Genomic DNA, 15,099 nt, shown 5'->3' on the forward strand with positions numbered 1-15,099 from the left:
ACGGAAATGCAGCTGCTTCTAGGGTAGAGTCCAGCCATATCTTACAGCTCACCAGCACAGGAGGGGATGGAAAGAGTACAGAGTACATGCATCATGTCCCAGTGAAAGCAAAGGGCATGTTGGTTGAATTGACAAAACAACTCTCAAAACTAAGGGGAGCTCAAAGTTTGCTCATCACAACATAACCCCCAGACGCATTCCTGAAGAGGCAGGCAGGAAAACAAAATCCAAATTTAATAAACAGGTAAACCCCTCAGACTAAACTGATGTCTGCAAAAGTAGACAGTTTTTCCCACCCCACAGCAAGACAAACGGCACACCCCCTGAAAAGAGAGAGGCAGTTTCTTGGAGTTCCTCACCTCTTCTCCTGCCCTGCAGGTTTGATCAGAGAAAAATTGGTTTCTATTCTCCAGGCTAGTATTAAGCTGTTAAATGCACCATTTTCACCTTGTTTTCCTTTTTTTCACTGTCACCTTCAGAGCTTCTCATGGCAGTTTTCTCTCTCACTTATACCTCCCAACTCCCTTCCCCTTCCAAGCAAACTGGTCCCACCCTCCTTTGCCAGCACTGTGCACCACTGCTGGAGCATCTATGAACTAGAGAACCATCTTCCCTCACAATAATGTAAATTACTGCCACCAGATTTCACTTTTTATTGCCTACTCTTTTTTTCCATATAAGTCAGCTGAAAACTATTCTTTACTCCTCAGCCTTCCCATTTTGGACTTAGCTGCTATTCAGGATCTAAGTGCTTCTCATGATGGCAGGTTTCCTAACGCTATTCAGTCCCAAGACAGGGGACTTGCCTGCTTGCCTGTTCCCTGTCACCTAGCAGAAGTCAGAGGATGCCAGCTCCTGCTGCTGTGGTGGGGGAGGTTTAGTACACACTTGCCATTTCAGTGCTCAGAACATTTGTTGTTTGTACAAGTACACACATTGCTTTCCTTCGATGTAAAAGCCCATGCCAGCAGAACAAAACCACCAAGAGAAGTGCAGTTTTACCTGGAAAGTAGGAGTTCTCACCTGGGAAAGCTGTGATGGGTTCTGCAGAGGAAAAACAAAAGCTCGTATTAGAGAGGGGAGTATGACACACCAAGCCCCCACTTCATGTCCCTGTCGACTTGCAGTGGCCAAGCAGAGCAGGGGGGTAGCTGTGCCCCACAGGAGCCACAGTGAGCCAGCCCCGGCTGGGGACCAAACAGACACAAAAAGCTTTGACTCAACACACTTCAGACAAAAATATGTCTGAGGTTGAGGGTTATTTGGATTCAGCCTGGCTGGCCTGAGTCATCCAATGACAAAGCCTCACCTGGCCCAGTGATAAAACCCTGAAACCCCCTAAATTTCCAAAAGTGGTTTTGGTTTCTGGCTCAACTCTGGCACTGTTACTCCCATGAGGGTTGTTTTAATTCTGGGCAGTGATGCCCTGCTCCTCTCCATCTCCCAGTGACAAGAAACAAAGGCAAGTGATATTTTTCCTTCTTTCAAGATACTTTGAAGATGTAATCTATTACAAATTACTGGATCTGAAAAGCAATAATCGGTACTTACTACTGATTACTTTCTTGCAGAAGTAATAGACTTCTGATTATTTTTAGATTACTTCTGCATTATGCCTGTGAGTCACAGAAGCAGACTCTGGCTCTACTGAGTGCTATGAAATCATCACTCGGGTTCAAAATGCAAATGACACATTTGTCAAAGGAAAAAATTATTGTGACTTATTAGCGTTCTTTCATGCTAAAAAGGAATCAGATTACTTCCAAGGATTATGTTTGAAAAAACAGTAGCCTGTGCTGGAGTCAGCTATTCTCATGGTTCTGAAAGAAGGAGAGCAGCATAGAATCACTACCACTCCATTATTATTTTGGTGAAATTGGAAATGACCCCTAAGTTATGTTAAATTTTGCAGTGGGAGCCCTTTGCTGGAAGTGATCTGAAACAAACAATCCGTATGGGTTTTAAGATCCACATTCAACTTCCTAGACTGGGTAAAATAATTTTGTGTAGCAATTGAGTGTGTTTTGTTTGGCTGAAAATGCTTTAAACTTTGTAATTTGTTAATGCTTTTGTTTTTGAAATATTGAGCTTTAGGTTCATGAGGCCCAAGATGCAATAAGACTGGAGGTAGGTGAATTGCTGAGCTCCAAAGAAGTTAGATAGGAAATACTATTAGTGTTAATCACGGGTCTTGCTTCTCTTTAATGCCATAGAAGGCAAGAGATTAAAACACCACTGTCAAGCCTTAAATACTGGGAATTTGACATCTGAAGTATTAGCTCCTTTGGCAGATGGGAAACCAGCAGAGTTCAAAGCATCAAAGGAACAGGGACTGATGGTGCTTAAGAGCCTCTCTGGGGCAGTCCTAGTCCTCTGTTTTATTATCAGTGCTGGTTCCTGCACCATCCCCACCCTCACCTGCCCACATAGGGGAGTGGGCAATGTAACCAGCTCTGCCCAAGCACAGTTTGTCTGGTGCTTCCTTCCCCTGAGTAACACCCCTTGGAAGAGAGTGTTTGTCCTGCTTGGGTTAGGAGGCACTGGGATCCTCCCTTGGTGGGGGTGAGGAGAGCAGCTTCACTAAATGAGGCCTTTCAAAGTCCAAGAGGGAGAGAGGCTCTTCTCTACTTTTTCCATTGGCTTCAGGATGGGTCAGACATTTCCTAGTGAAACATGTTTCTCCCAGGTCATGCATAAGAGCAGGACCTTGCTGCTCTGGGCAGCTCTTAGCACAGATCCCACTAATTAAATACTGCTGGTCCCATGTTCAACTGGGATATCTCTAAATGCATATCCAAGCTAGATGGCAGCCAGAGCCATCAGTGTGACTTCATGGATAAGCCAGCTAGAGGAAAAGTGCAGGGCAATGGCTCCACCAGCAAACTGCTGAAACACACTTTTTTTGCTCCTTTTTTTCCCCCCCAAATCCTCTCTGTTTTTACCTGCCTTTTGGCCTGGTTTGGGAAATGGTGAATTCTAGGGGAGAAATTTCTTTTGTTATGCTGTTAACATTGCTGTAAAACCTCTCTCCTAGATTTTTTTTTCCTTATTAGAGAAGACTCCTTTTGAACTTGTCGGGCCCTCTAAGTGTGTAATACTGACTGACAGCTGGCTTCTTTTGTTCAGCACTTTCCTTTTAAATTTGGTGTATGTCCTTATCACATAGAATAGTCCTCAGTAACCGTCGGCTGCTCTTTCAGCTCTGCGTGGCAGAGACATGTGCTTCCTTCTCCTCACACCAACGCAGGCAGAGCCCCTGTCCCCCAGAGGCTGAATCGCCCTCATTTCTTTCATGGGCGATGAAAGTCCCAGAAACTCCTGGAAATTCAGCCAGGGGAGAGGGGGCCCACTGACAGCTTGCAAGCCAAGGCTCTCCAGCCTGGGCAGCCCCCTCCCTCCCTGCCCCCGTGGCAGGATGCAGCACGTACCCATGCAGCTGTCCAGCGGGATGTCAGTGCCTAGCCGGATGTCATCCAGGGCCAGCTCTCCTGAGTGGCCATTGCGGATAAATCCCTCAAACACGATCTGTGGGAAATCGGGACAGAAGTGTCAATGCTAAGCTGGGAAGCAGAGTGGCTGCTGCTGCCAAGGGAAAGGGTGGGAACTTGCTCCTGGCTTTCCCTGCAGGCCTGTGGATCACCTGACACTAGTCCTGCTTCCCTGCCCTGCCTCTGGAACCCCTTTCCCAGAGAAAGCTGCTATGCACAGGCAGGTTCAACAGAGAGATCTTTGCCTGGCCTAGGAGCTCTTGGCAATTTGTCCAGTTAAATACCTCTCATAAGGAATAAAGACTCAGTAAACCCCCCCAGCCGTTGCACAAATGGTGGAAGTGGCATAACTCCGAGTTACTGCAGCAGCAGCTTTGGTCCATGGTATTAACTGAGCTATGATCACAAAAAGGAAGGGAAGGACACAAAATGCACAGCTACATTAACTGTAAAGTGCTGTTCCCCTCAACGTTACATGAGAAGTATTGAAATGTCAGAGGAGAAGGGTCAGCTTATTCCTACTTAATCACAGGCAAAATATATTTACAAAAATAAGTAGAGTTGTTAGCTCTAAGAACTGCTGAGTGGAGACACTTGCAATATTTACATAATGATGCCATTATTCAGCTAATGCTGGTATATTTGCATTTAGCACACAATGTAGTCAGCCAGTCCCCATCATTCTCATCTGTAGGCATATTGTATTTTCTGATATTTTATTAAAAAGCCAAACCCATACAAGCAAACTAGTCAGACAGCTCCAGTGGAAAGCTTTTGCTTTATATCTCCCTGCCTACTCTGAAGGTGTTGGAATAGGCTGCCAAGGGAAATGGTGGAGTCACCCTCCCTGAAAGTGTTCAAAAGGCATGTGGATGTGGCACGTGTGGATATGGTTTAATGCTGGGTTAATGACTGGACTTGATGATCCTGGTGGTCTTTTCCAATCCTAGTGATACCAGGATTCTAAGGGTCCAAATATTTCCTTGGGCTATGTACTTCACAAACCTTCTCTCCCTGTATTAGGTGCCCCCTTTCACCTAGGGTGCCTGGGATCCATGCCTGCCTGCAAGGACACCTCCCTGAAGGGCTGAGCATCTGACTGCACAGGCAATGGAATGTCTGGGCTCTGAGTTCCAAGGTTGGGCCATCAACCCACGTGGGAGGCAGCAGTTTGGAGGGGTCAGTGGCCTGACAGCAGCAGCTCCCTGGGTCAGGGTCAGGGCTGGGAGCTGGCTGGAGCAAGGCTCTCCACCAGGGTGGTCACTGAAGTGCTGCCTCAAGCCTGTGAGTCCATGTTTCCTGCTGCATTGGAGGGTGCTGGATGCTGTGCTGATGCTCATTAACAAGTGACAACAGTAGCACTGTCTCCCTGGCGAATGGCACACTGCCCAGAAGGGACAACCATGCCAAAGACACTCCTGGAAGCCCCAGCCTCTCCAGAGGGTGCTGGTACAGCTGTGCCAGAGGGGCTCAGGTGGCTGTGGCAAGGCAGCACAGCTCCCTTCCTCTCTCCAGCTCATCCTTTCTCTTCCACTGATCTCCTGGTAGTGGGACAGGGCCTTAATCCCACAGCCCTGCACCCAGCCCTCTGATATAGTCTAAGGTATCAGAGAAGATGGATTCATGAACAAGCCTGCATTTCCTCTTCCTTCTCTATGTCAACACTTGCAACTGAGGCTGGAGAATGCCTGTTTGCTGCCCACCCTTAAGAGCTGGCTGTGCTCCCTCCTAGCTTCCCACTTCTCCTGGCTGCTGGGTTTGCTCCCTGGAGCTGCACATCTGCCTCTGGTCAGACTATCTGATGACCTTCATTTGGAGGGGGAAGAAATGCACGAAACAAAATAAAAAAAAAAAAAAAAAGGAAGAAAGAAAAATAAAAAAGGAGAATATTTGCAAAACAGGAGATTTGAGGGATATGAAAGGCAACAGGCTGAACAAAGGCCCAAGTCTGTGCAGAAGACAGGCACTCTCAGAATAACAAACAGCGTAGCTTAGTTACTATGGTAACTTGAGAAACACAATGAAACAGACACATTCCCTAATGATGAATGGGCCTGGGCTCTAAAACACTGAAATCAAGATGCTGGAGAAGTCTACCTAGTCCAGCACACCTTCTGCAAGCATCTTACCCGGTATTCCATGTCGTAACTTGGCAAAATGATGCGGCCTTCCCTCCACTCCTCCCCTTGGTCCTCTGTGATGACCCACAGTGCCTTCTGCTCCTGGCTGGCTTCCCGCCACACCCGCAGCATCACTCCGTTGCTGCCCCATGCCTGGTACTGGAAAACCATGCAGACAGCACTCTGGGGCAGATAGATGGTGGGGCTGATGAGCCGGGCTCGCTGGCCTTCCCGCCTTCCGCTGCTTTGCAGTTGCAGGTAATTTCTGACATCTGTCAGAGAGGAAAACACCATTCTATAATTTTCTGCAGCCTCTGGCAACAAGTGTCTCACCTTCTGCCAAGTGGCTTTGGCAGCACTGCATGGCAGTGCAGCTCCATGCCTACAAAAGTGGGGTCTCACAAGGGCTCCCTTTGTGCGTTCATCCAGCTGTGCCACTGCTGCACCCTCTGCAGCCCAGGCAGGACATCGAGTCTCACTTCCCTCACCAGCCACCACCCTCTCCTTGGGTAGGAGACCAACAGCAGAAAGTGGTTAAGAAAAAGACTGACATGATTAGAAGAAGTTAAAAAGCTGGAACAAGTTACTGTCAGAGGAACTGATGCCACGATAATTGCATTGGCAGGGGGTATGTGTGTTTATTCTACTGGGAGCTTCCTCAGTGAACATGCCTGAGGTGGGTTTTTCTGAATGCCAGTGCTGAAAACTCGTCTTGTTTTGAGGATACATAAAACAAAATGAAACTCTGGCTCTCAGTTTTACTGTAATGCAGCAAAACAGTCTCTAAAGCACAGCACAGGGGAAGGACATGGACCCAATGCATGAAGCTTGCATAGGTGGCAACTGGGTGGTTGCAAACTTGAAGGTAGCAGAAATACATACAACAGCAGATTCACTTGCTCTAATATTACATTTAAATTGTGCCACTTTTTTTGTCAGTCCTCAGGGAGAAGAGATTTGATACACTTGATATCCCAGGAGAAGTTCCAGGCTGAGGCTGGAACTGGAGATATTTGATCTGAATACCAATAGCAGCAAAAGCCCATGGATACAAATCCCCAGGCACACCTGACTTTATCTGGAATCAGTAGTTTACACCCCTCTCTGATGAAAAGCCTCCTCAAGGAGTTTCCCATTTGCAGTTTGGATGTCTGAAATCCCTCAGTACAGGCTGAAAGCCAAGTGAGTAGCTGAAGTGATCTTTACCTGTCCCTCCATCATGACCAATGTCACAACAGAGTCCCTTGGGTTGCTCCAGCTGCAGAGCTGCAGTGCAAGGTGACTCAGACATGCCAGCTACAGATATTGCTAGATTTTGCATTTTGCTCAACAGAGGGATGCACACACTTGCTCTTGCTACACAGTGGGCAAGTGCCACTGGTTCTTCATGCCAGCATGTGCCAGCCCAGACACAAAAGGATTATCTCTGCCCCAGAACTACACTGAAGGGTTTGTTTGTGTCCCTCACCCATATCTTAGCCTGCTCTCCCTGGTGGGCCAAGCTCTGAGCAGCAGCTTGTCTCTGCTTGCCCTGCTCCCTCTGTGGCTTCAGTGCCCACAGCAGTGGCAAGAGCAGTGTCTGTACTCAGAATGTTTGCAAAGTGCACTCAAAACACCTCCAAAGCTTAAACCAGAGAGACCTGAACTTGAAATCCATGGGAGGACTGGTCCCACCCAGAAAACAGCAGCTGACCTCACTGCTGTTCAGCAATCAGGTGACATTGCAGCCCAAGGGAGATCTATCAATGGCATTGGTCCTGCTGCAAGATTGTCAGTGCCAGAGGACAGAAACCAACCACTGTGAGCTATGCAGCCTTCTAAAATAAATTTAGGACAAGATAACAGGAATATTTGCCATCATTCTACTTCTAGCATGTGTGATCAAAGTACTTCAAAGAATATCCACTCCTATGAACTTTCACTGATTGTGCTGTGTGGAGGACAAATCTGTTCCCGACTGGCCACATAAAGAAACAGAAACTTTTTAGCAAAAATTTCCAGAACCTATGAAATGTCCCTGGGCCACTTGGCACTTTATGCCAACAAACAGTAGCAGAAAAAACAGGATGAAAGTGTGTTTGCCCACTCCTGCTTGAGTGAATCACTTGAAAAAGTACCATGCCGTTTTCTAATGGAGGAGTGTTCTTGTGATTTACCTCAGAGTGGTAGTAGTGGAGGAGGAGATGTGGGAGATAAACAAGTGGAGGAATTAAAAAAAAGAACAAGCTGTACTCCATGCCTAAGGAGTGATAAGGCATAATAAGTCATCAAGGTCTCCTGAATTAAAATCCTCTTTTTGTAATTCACTACAAGCCTCTTCAAATAAAAAAAAAGCAGCAACAAGAAAAGAACAGCAGCAACAAACAAGGGAGCAAATCAGACTGCAGTCATGCACTTATCTCACAGCTGAAATGGTCTCACAGGCAAATCTTTAATAAAAGCACTAGCCAGGCTCAAGAATTATGAAATCCAGATCCTCAAAGTTCAGGACCAACCTTTGGTGCCTGTATCTAAGCAGCCTGACTGAGTGCAGGGTTTTGAGCCATCCTTGGATCTACCCATAGTCCACAGCTGACCAGAGGGGACTGTTCTAATTGTGCAGCTGGACATCTCCCACTATCCACACCCTGGGAGCCAATGGTATCCAGTGTGGCTGCCTTGCCACTTCAGCAGAAGAGCCTGTGTGCCTCTGAGTCACATCCCTCCTACGAGGATTGACACTGACCTTCTGTTTGTTCCCATTCCTATCAAACTGTGAAATCAGAGAAACTCCTAAACTGCAGCCAAAACTAATGCTCCCCTCAGCAACACAGAATCTTTCAGAGACTTGGGAACGCTTCATCTACTGTACTCCCTGCCTAGTTCTTGCTGGGGCCCACAGAGCTCTCCAGGACCTACTGTCAGTCCCAAGGGCTGCAAGGAGTCTCAGCCTTTGGGTGGTGATTCCAGTTACTCCCCTCCAAGTAGCAGTGGGTTTGGACACCATGTGCTCATGATCCTGGTACCAGCATCAGTTTCTGGGGTGGAAAGCTGAGTGCAGGCAGGCATGACTTTCTATGTCATTTGAAGATGAAATGGCTGGATCACTCTAATGGCTAGTTGGACCTTTGGAAAAGCCCTATGAATTTGCTAAGACTGACTGAATAAAGGCACTCTGGAGCTAACTGTTGGAACAGCATGTGGAAGCCCAGTGGTTCCAGTAGTCACTCTGTTTGATACAGTAAATGGAAGCCTTTGGCACAGAAAGCATCTGAAAGGCTGATTTTCCCTGTTAAAACATTTGAAGGGAGCTTTGCAACGATGAGCTGATCAATTCTTCCAGGATCAGAAATGCATTTTAATCTCTTTCCCAGAACTTTGCTTTGCAGTCTCTATTCCTAACATGATAGTTACATCCCCCATAGAACTGGCACTGGTAGTTCAAAGCACCAGCTCAAAAAAGGCAGGAAAAATCCACTCAGGCATTTTACTGCTGTTTTGCAACTGATGCTACGGCATAAGTCTCATGGAAGATTTATGGGATCATCTGGATGTAAGGGAGACAGTAATATGAACATGAAACCACCCCAGCCAGACGACGGCAGAGCCCTTCATGTGTGCATGGCAGTGAGTCCTGGATAAATCACCAGCTGGGCTCTGCAAACCAACCATCTGGGCAATGCAGTTTTCTCTTGGCACACCTGTCCCCTCCTGCTAGGAAGCCATCTGAGAGGACATTAGGGGCAGTGGGGGATGAAGCCTCACAGTTTGGGTCAGACTGCAAGCACAAGCCACAGCAGCTGCCCCCTCTGCAAGGTCAGCCTGCCTGTGCTTGCGTCCTGCACATCTCGCCCCGTCTCCCAAGGAAAGCACCTTCCCTCATGGATCTCAGCAGCACATCTGGAGGTGTTCCAGCAAAACATGTTGGGCAGCATGTACACAAGCAATTATTGAGATTTCAGATTCCCTCTGCATTTCCCCCTCACTGGATATTGTTGAGTTACAGCTGCTGCTCCCATGGAGGAACCACGTGAATTGCCTTAACTTACATCCCTCCAAAGGTCGCTGCACTCTCCTTTGTTGCACAGCGTGCTTTAGCTGGCAGCACTGCAGCCCAGTGCCAGCCACCTCTAGTGTGCCAAATCCCATAGGTGACCACACTGCTATGAGCATTGTGTGCTGCTTGCACAGCCCCAAATGCCACCCCAACCATGCTATGTCATGGCCAAGGGAACATCCCAGTGAGGCATGATCCTGCTGTTCTTCTAGGGCATGTGAGGTGGAAGCTGCATCAGCTATTGCCATTCCTGGGGACCAAATCAGCTCAGGTGCCCTCATGACTGCAGGGTGGTCTGGTAGCAAGGGAATGGCAGCTGGATGAATATGCAGATTGAAATTGGATGGTTACCATATTTTTAATTTTTTTGGCAAATCATGCAAATTCATCTCAAAAGGCTGCCACTATAGTTTCATGACAAGCCTCTCTTCAACGACAGACTTTCATTTAAGATGGGAAGTCAATCCTCCATAAAACTAATATTTATATTAACTAGATCACTGCATCTACTGGAAAATCCCCTCAATTTTGATTATGTGTTAATTAGCCTGCCAAGTCCTTGCCATTTCAGTCTCTAAATCAGCCCATCAAAAGGCATAAAATCCCACACTCACCCAGAACCAAGTTCTCAGTCTGCTTTCCAGAGCCTTTCTAATGGACCCGGCATTAAGCCTCACGCCCTCAACAGCACAGTGCAACTGAGTCCTACTTCCTGCCCCAGGGAGTGCAGGGTGGCCACAGTGTCCCTGACAAATCAAATGCCAATTACAGCCCAACATTTATTCTAAGTGAGCTGCCAGACACCAAAATTTGTCCTTTGGCAGCGTGGTGGGCACCCTGCCTGCCCCTACATGAAAGATGTGCACAGCCCCACCAGCCCAGAGTCTGTGCCTGCACAGCTGCAGTCCTGAGCAGGCTGGTGCTGCACTGCACAGGCTGCATGCTGTCCCTTGCTCCTGCACAGCCCCACTTTCCCCAGCCCTGCTTTCCCCAGCCCTGCTCTGTGACTCACTACTGCAAAGCCATGGGGTGGTGCACATGCTGAGGTTTGAGAGACGGTATCTTGCTTTGCAGAGAGCATTCCAGACTGCTTTTTTAAGCAGGAATGTCACTGGTGTTTGGGTCCAAAAAGTGACTGAGGCAAGCAGTGAGCCCCAGAGAAATGGTTTCTTCTCCTCTGCCTCCAGCTCAGCCCAGGCAAGCAGGAGCTTTGCTGGAACAGACCATGGCCATACCTCCTTCTCTCATGAAAGACAGTATGGGCACATGGACAGACAGAGCCTGGCCCTAGCCTGCAGCCAGGGAACTCACACAGACCAGCTGATGCTCAGCAAATCTCCTGTGATTGGGGTGCTGGGGTGTCCCAGTTCTGCCGTGCTGTGAGCAGCCAGGACATGACTGACTTTTTAGCATTTGCTGTCCTCACTGTGCAAATAAGAGTCAGGAGAGACACGTACAGCTTTGCTGAGAGGCAGTCTGCACCACACATGAGGGGAGCGAAGAGAGACAGAGATGGATATGTGGTCTTCTTCCCACAGTGTGCAGCTGCTCACTCATTGCACAGAAATGCTTGACTTTCATACCACCCCACATGTAAAACTCCTTCCTACTTCAAAGGACACAGGATTGACCTTTGAGGTCAAAATGTGTCCCCAAGGCACAAGCCCTGAGACTCTCATGAGAGTAAGTGCAGACCCACTTCAGTTCAGCCCTGCCCTGTTAACACCATGAAAATCTTTCTGCTGGTTTGGACACAGTAGAATCAAGGCCTTCAGGCAGCAGTTCTCATGGATAGCAGGAAAAAATATGAAACTTTTCCTTTTAAAGATCCCATGGGAAAAACACAGGAATGGTAAGGGGTCACCATCAGCTTAAAAACAGCTTAACATTTGTTTCTCTTAAAAAATAAGCTCTTACAGAACTTCAGAGCACTATAAACACTCCTCTGCTGAAAACACTTTGAAACAAATAAACCTTTCCCTGCAGCACCCGCAACCCAAATGAGCAGCATTCCTGACCCTCAAAGGCAGCAAGGCTGTAGCCCACAAGAGAAGCTCTCAGTGGGTTTTTTGCTCCCAGCCCAAAAGCTGTGTGGTCAGGAGAGCTGCAAGGTTAAAAGTGCTTCCTTTTCTGTGTGCACATACAGCTGCCAACATCTGAACAACACAGGGTTCATGATGCTGCCAGGGCTCTGACCCTGATGCTGTGCTCACCCAAAGGAGAAGCATGCATGGTAAAGCTGCAGATCCCACAGTGCTGTTCTAGAACCACAGGGTATTTACCTAAGCACTGCAAGAAAAGGGAAGGGGGAAAAAATGGGCAACACATGGAGATTCCAGCTCTTCCAGTACTGGCTTATTAGTGTAGCATCACTGAAAGCAATACAATCGCATCAACCAGCTAAGGATACAACCCAGGATCTTTAGATTCTTCAAGATCAAGACCCCAGTGAAATTCAACGATGGTGAAAAGCTGAGCTGCCCAAGTTATCAAGCCAGATTTATTTTCAGGTCTTAAGACATTTATCCTGACACCAATGGCATGCTGCCATTGCGTACAGCAGGAGGGGGGATGAAATCTCATTGAAACCTGAACTTGTCGCTCCTTGAAGCTTGCTAGGTGCAGCTAAGGGGAATCTTTATACGGATGGGAAGCATCTGAAAGTCCATAGAGGAAAAAATCCTGACAATCTCTTATAGGGACATGGAAAAGGGAGCCAATGGTATTTTCTAAGCTTGCAAAGGGCAGGTAGCAGTTGGAACCATGCTGGGCTTCTGCTGAGCTGGGCACTTTGGGTCCACTTTCACCAATGAGGTCCCCAGACGTGTAATGAGAGCCTGCAGGAGAGGACGTGGAGTTAATCCATGGTGTGAAGAGCCCAAGGAACACAGGGCTAAAAAAAGAAATGCAGAGCTGCCTGAAAGAGTATCTTGGAAATAAAAATAGTGGAATGAGAGCAGTGGGTGTCTTGTCAGTCTTGAGAAGTTCTCCGTGCCAAAGACAAGGAGGAATTGCATGCAGCGCACAAAATGAAATTGGGAGATATCTGAGGAATTCAGGCCTGTCTCTCAGCAGACTTTTCTAATCAAGTGCCTCACAGAGGATATTTCACCGTGGTCATTTCCTTCCCCCCTCTCTCTCTCTCTTATGCAGACTGAGCCAGGGCTCCTCCTTTCGTTATTATTTTTTCCTTTTTAATTTTAATATTTGTTTTGCAGTTTTCAAAAGAAGTAGAAACATATTCCATGTAGCTCTTAAAGACACAGCACACTTTCTTGCTACTGTGGAGCAGCCATGGCCTCTAGCCTGGGCCAGCACCTTTAAATCAGAATAAATTGGGCTCCAGCAGCCTTGAGTTCTCCTTAACTTTTGCCCTGCCTCTAACCAAGCACAGCTGCTCTCTTTCACCCAACTGCTCACCCCAGGGTGGGGAATTCACAAGCAAAGACCACCCTGAACAACGGCTTTTCATTCCTTGCTCCCTGGAGTCTGAGCGTGAATTTTCTAACTAGAAACAAAGTGCTGGAGGGAGCATGAGGGAAGGGCAGGGGAAGAATGGGGGAGTGTGAACCAAACAATGCTTTGATTCTGTCCCCACCAAGGAGCTGGCATTGGCTCTTTTTCATGTTTCTCCAGTTGACTTTAAAAGCACTTTGGGGAGGAAAAAAGCAAATAGTTGCTTCTTTTTGTGTCATGTCTTCTTAATTTCTAAGAGCAGGACCAAAGTGTGGCATAGCAGTGATGCCTTTGTATTCTAACTCCTCTGCAGCCTTGTGCTGTGGGGCAAGGCAGTGGATACCCACAGATGCCAGATAGCCTGAGCCAGCCAGGAGGCAGATCCATGGCAGTGCCAATGCTGATCCCTCAGCCTGTGCTGGTGTTTGCTGCTGGCTCCCCCACTGCTATGGATAAGTCACTCCAGCCCCCTGGAGCCACTACCTCCTCCTCCCCTGCCCACATAGCCCATGACTTGCAGGGCAGTGCTGGAGTTCCTGCCTGCACCCCCTCAGTGCTTCAGTGCCTACTCTGCACAGCACCCTGAGGGAGAGCTCTCCACACTGGCACAAAAACAGACCACTGAACTCAGTAGGATGACATTCCCCAGCCCCAACAGTGAAACTGTGCAATTTATAACTGAGAAAGAGGAGAAAGAGCAGAAGAAGGGTAAAAACCAGGACTGCATGCTGCTTGTCTGAGGCAACACCAGCCTCTCCTACAACAGGATCTTCTAAGAAACTATGGCCAACTAATTGTAGGGAGACTCGGGGGAGAGGAAATGAAATGAAAAATTGAGTCTGAGTTATAAAAATAAGTAATTTTTATCCTACTTGCAGGAGACTTATATTAATTAAACATTATTACAGTGAATGAGATGGGGAGGGTTATTAAGTCTGGGGCTGGCTGTAAGTGTTCTCTCCTGTAGCCTGAGGCTCCACTGAGCTCCAGATATTATTCTTCTAAAGCACTCAAATACTGAAGAGATAAACACTTGAAATATGAAAATATTTTTCTCCATAGCAGACACTGTATTTCTATGTCACGCCAAAGAATTTTTCAGATGTCCATATGGGCTGCACTTACAGCATTACCGTGTCTCTTAGAAAAAAGCTAAGCACCTCAGGAGCCGAAGAGAGAAATGATGTGTGCATTTGTGTGGGGGTGATTTGTGTGTGGAGATGTAGCAGATTCTCCTCTTCCCATATGTTTCTGGAATACATATTTTCCTCTTTAGCACTGCCTACCAGGTGTTGGCTCCACGGCTTTCCAACTGGCTGGCGGCACTGCCAATCTGGCCAGCGACTCTGCCAGGTGGCTAACAGGTTCGCCTGAATGTTTGCATTCCGAGACTCAACCTTACCCAGGGGAGGGTGAGGAGGGGCCCACACCATGCATGGCTCCCTGGGCGCAGACACTGAAATCACCAGGCATCAGGGCACGGCCCAGGACAGGTAAGATCAGCCAGCTCGCCTGCAGGAACCTTGACTTTCACAAGCAATGACTGAAAGTGAAGTGGTGCTACAGTGACACAGCCTACTGTTATAAGGAAATTGGCAAATGTTCTTCGTGCCAACCATGCCACAAAGTCAATGAGGGATAAGGAAAGCACACTAGTCCTGGCATGAGTTCCAAGATGTGAAGCTGAAGAACTTGATCTATCAACCACATTGCCAGAAGCAGGCCACCCTTGCAACCCATGCCAGCACATCTCAGTGAGGTCCTCCATAAATTAGGCTCTGTCACAGTCATGCAAATCTTCTGCTTCCAAAATGAGAAGAGAAAAAGAGCAAAAGTCAAACAGCAAGAAGCTGGCATTTCCAGCATTCTTAGGGCTTAGCTCATCCTTCACTGGGAGGAAACTGAAATCCAGCCTTTGCAAGCCTAGAGTGCAGAGTAGCTGAAGACTATAGGCAGTCTGAGTAACATATGGGAAAGGAAGAAATGCATTCTGGGGAAA

The 15,099-nt window shown here is 47.6% G+C and overlaps 1 protein-coding gene across 3 annotated transcripts in view; it reads right to left on the reverse strand.

Annotated features, from left to right (window-relative positions):
* Positions 1-15,099, reverse strand: part of NRP2 (neuropilin 2) — a 90,282-nt gene that overhangs the window by 19,539 nt on the left and 55,644 nt on the right. For all 3 annotated transcript variants that reach the window (XM_083864786.1, XM_083864785.1, XM_083864787.1), the window contains exons 13-15: positions 5,618-5,880; positions 3,429-3,525; positions 1,024-1,044 (exon numbers count right to left, since the gene is read on the reverse strand). In XM_083864786.1, coding sequence (XP_083720912.1) covers positions 1,024-1,044; positions 3,429-3,525; positions 5,618-5,880 — 381 coding nt within the window. The remainder of the gene's footprint in view (positions 1-1,023; positions 1,045-3,428; positions 3,526-5,617; positions 5,881-15,099) is intronic.

This window comes from Zosterops lateralis (assembly GCF_965231275.1).
Source record: "Zosterops lateralis genome assembly, chromosome: 7".
In the NCBI taxonomy this organism is placed as follows: Eukaryota; Metazoa; Chordata; class Aves; order Passeriformes; family Zosteropidae; genus Zosterops; species Zosterops lateralis.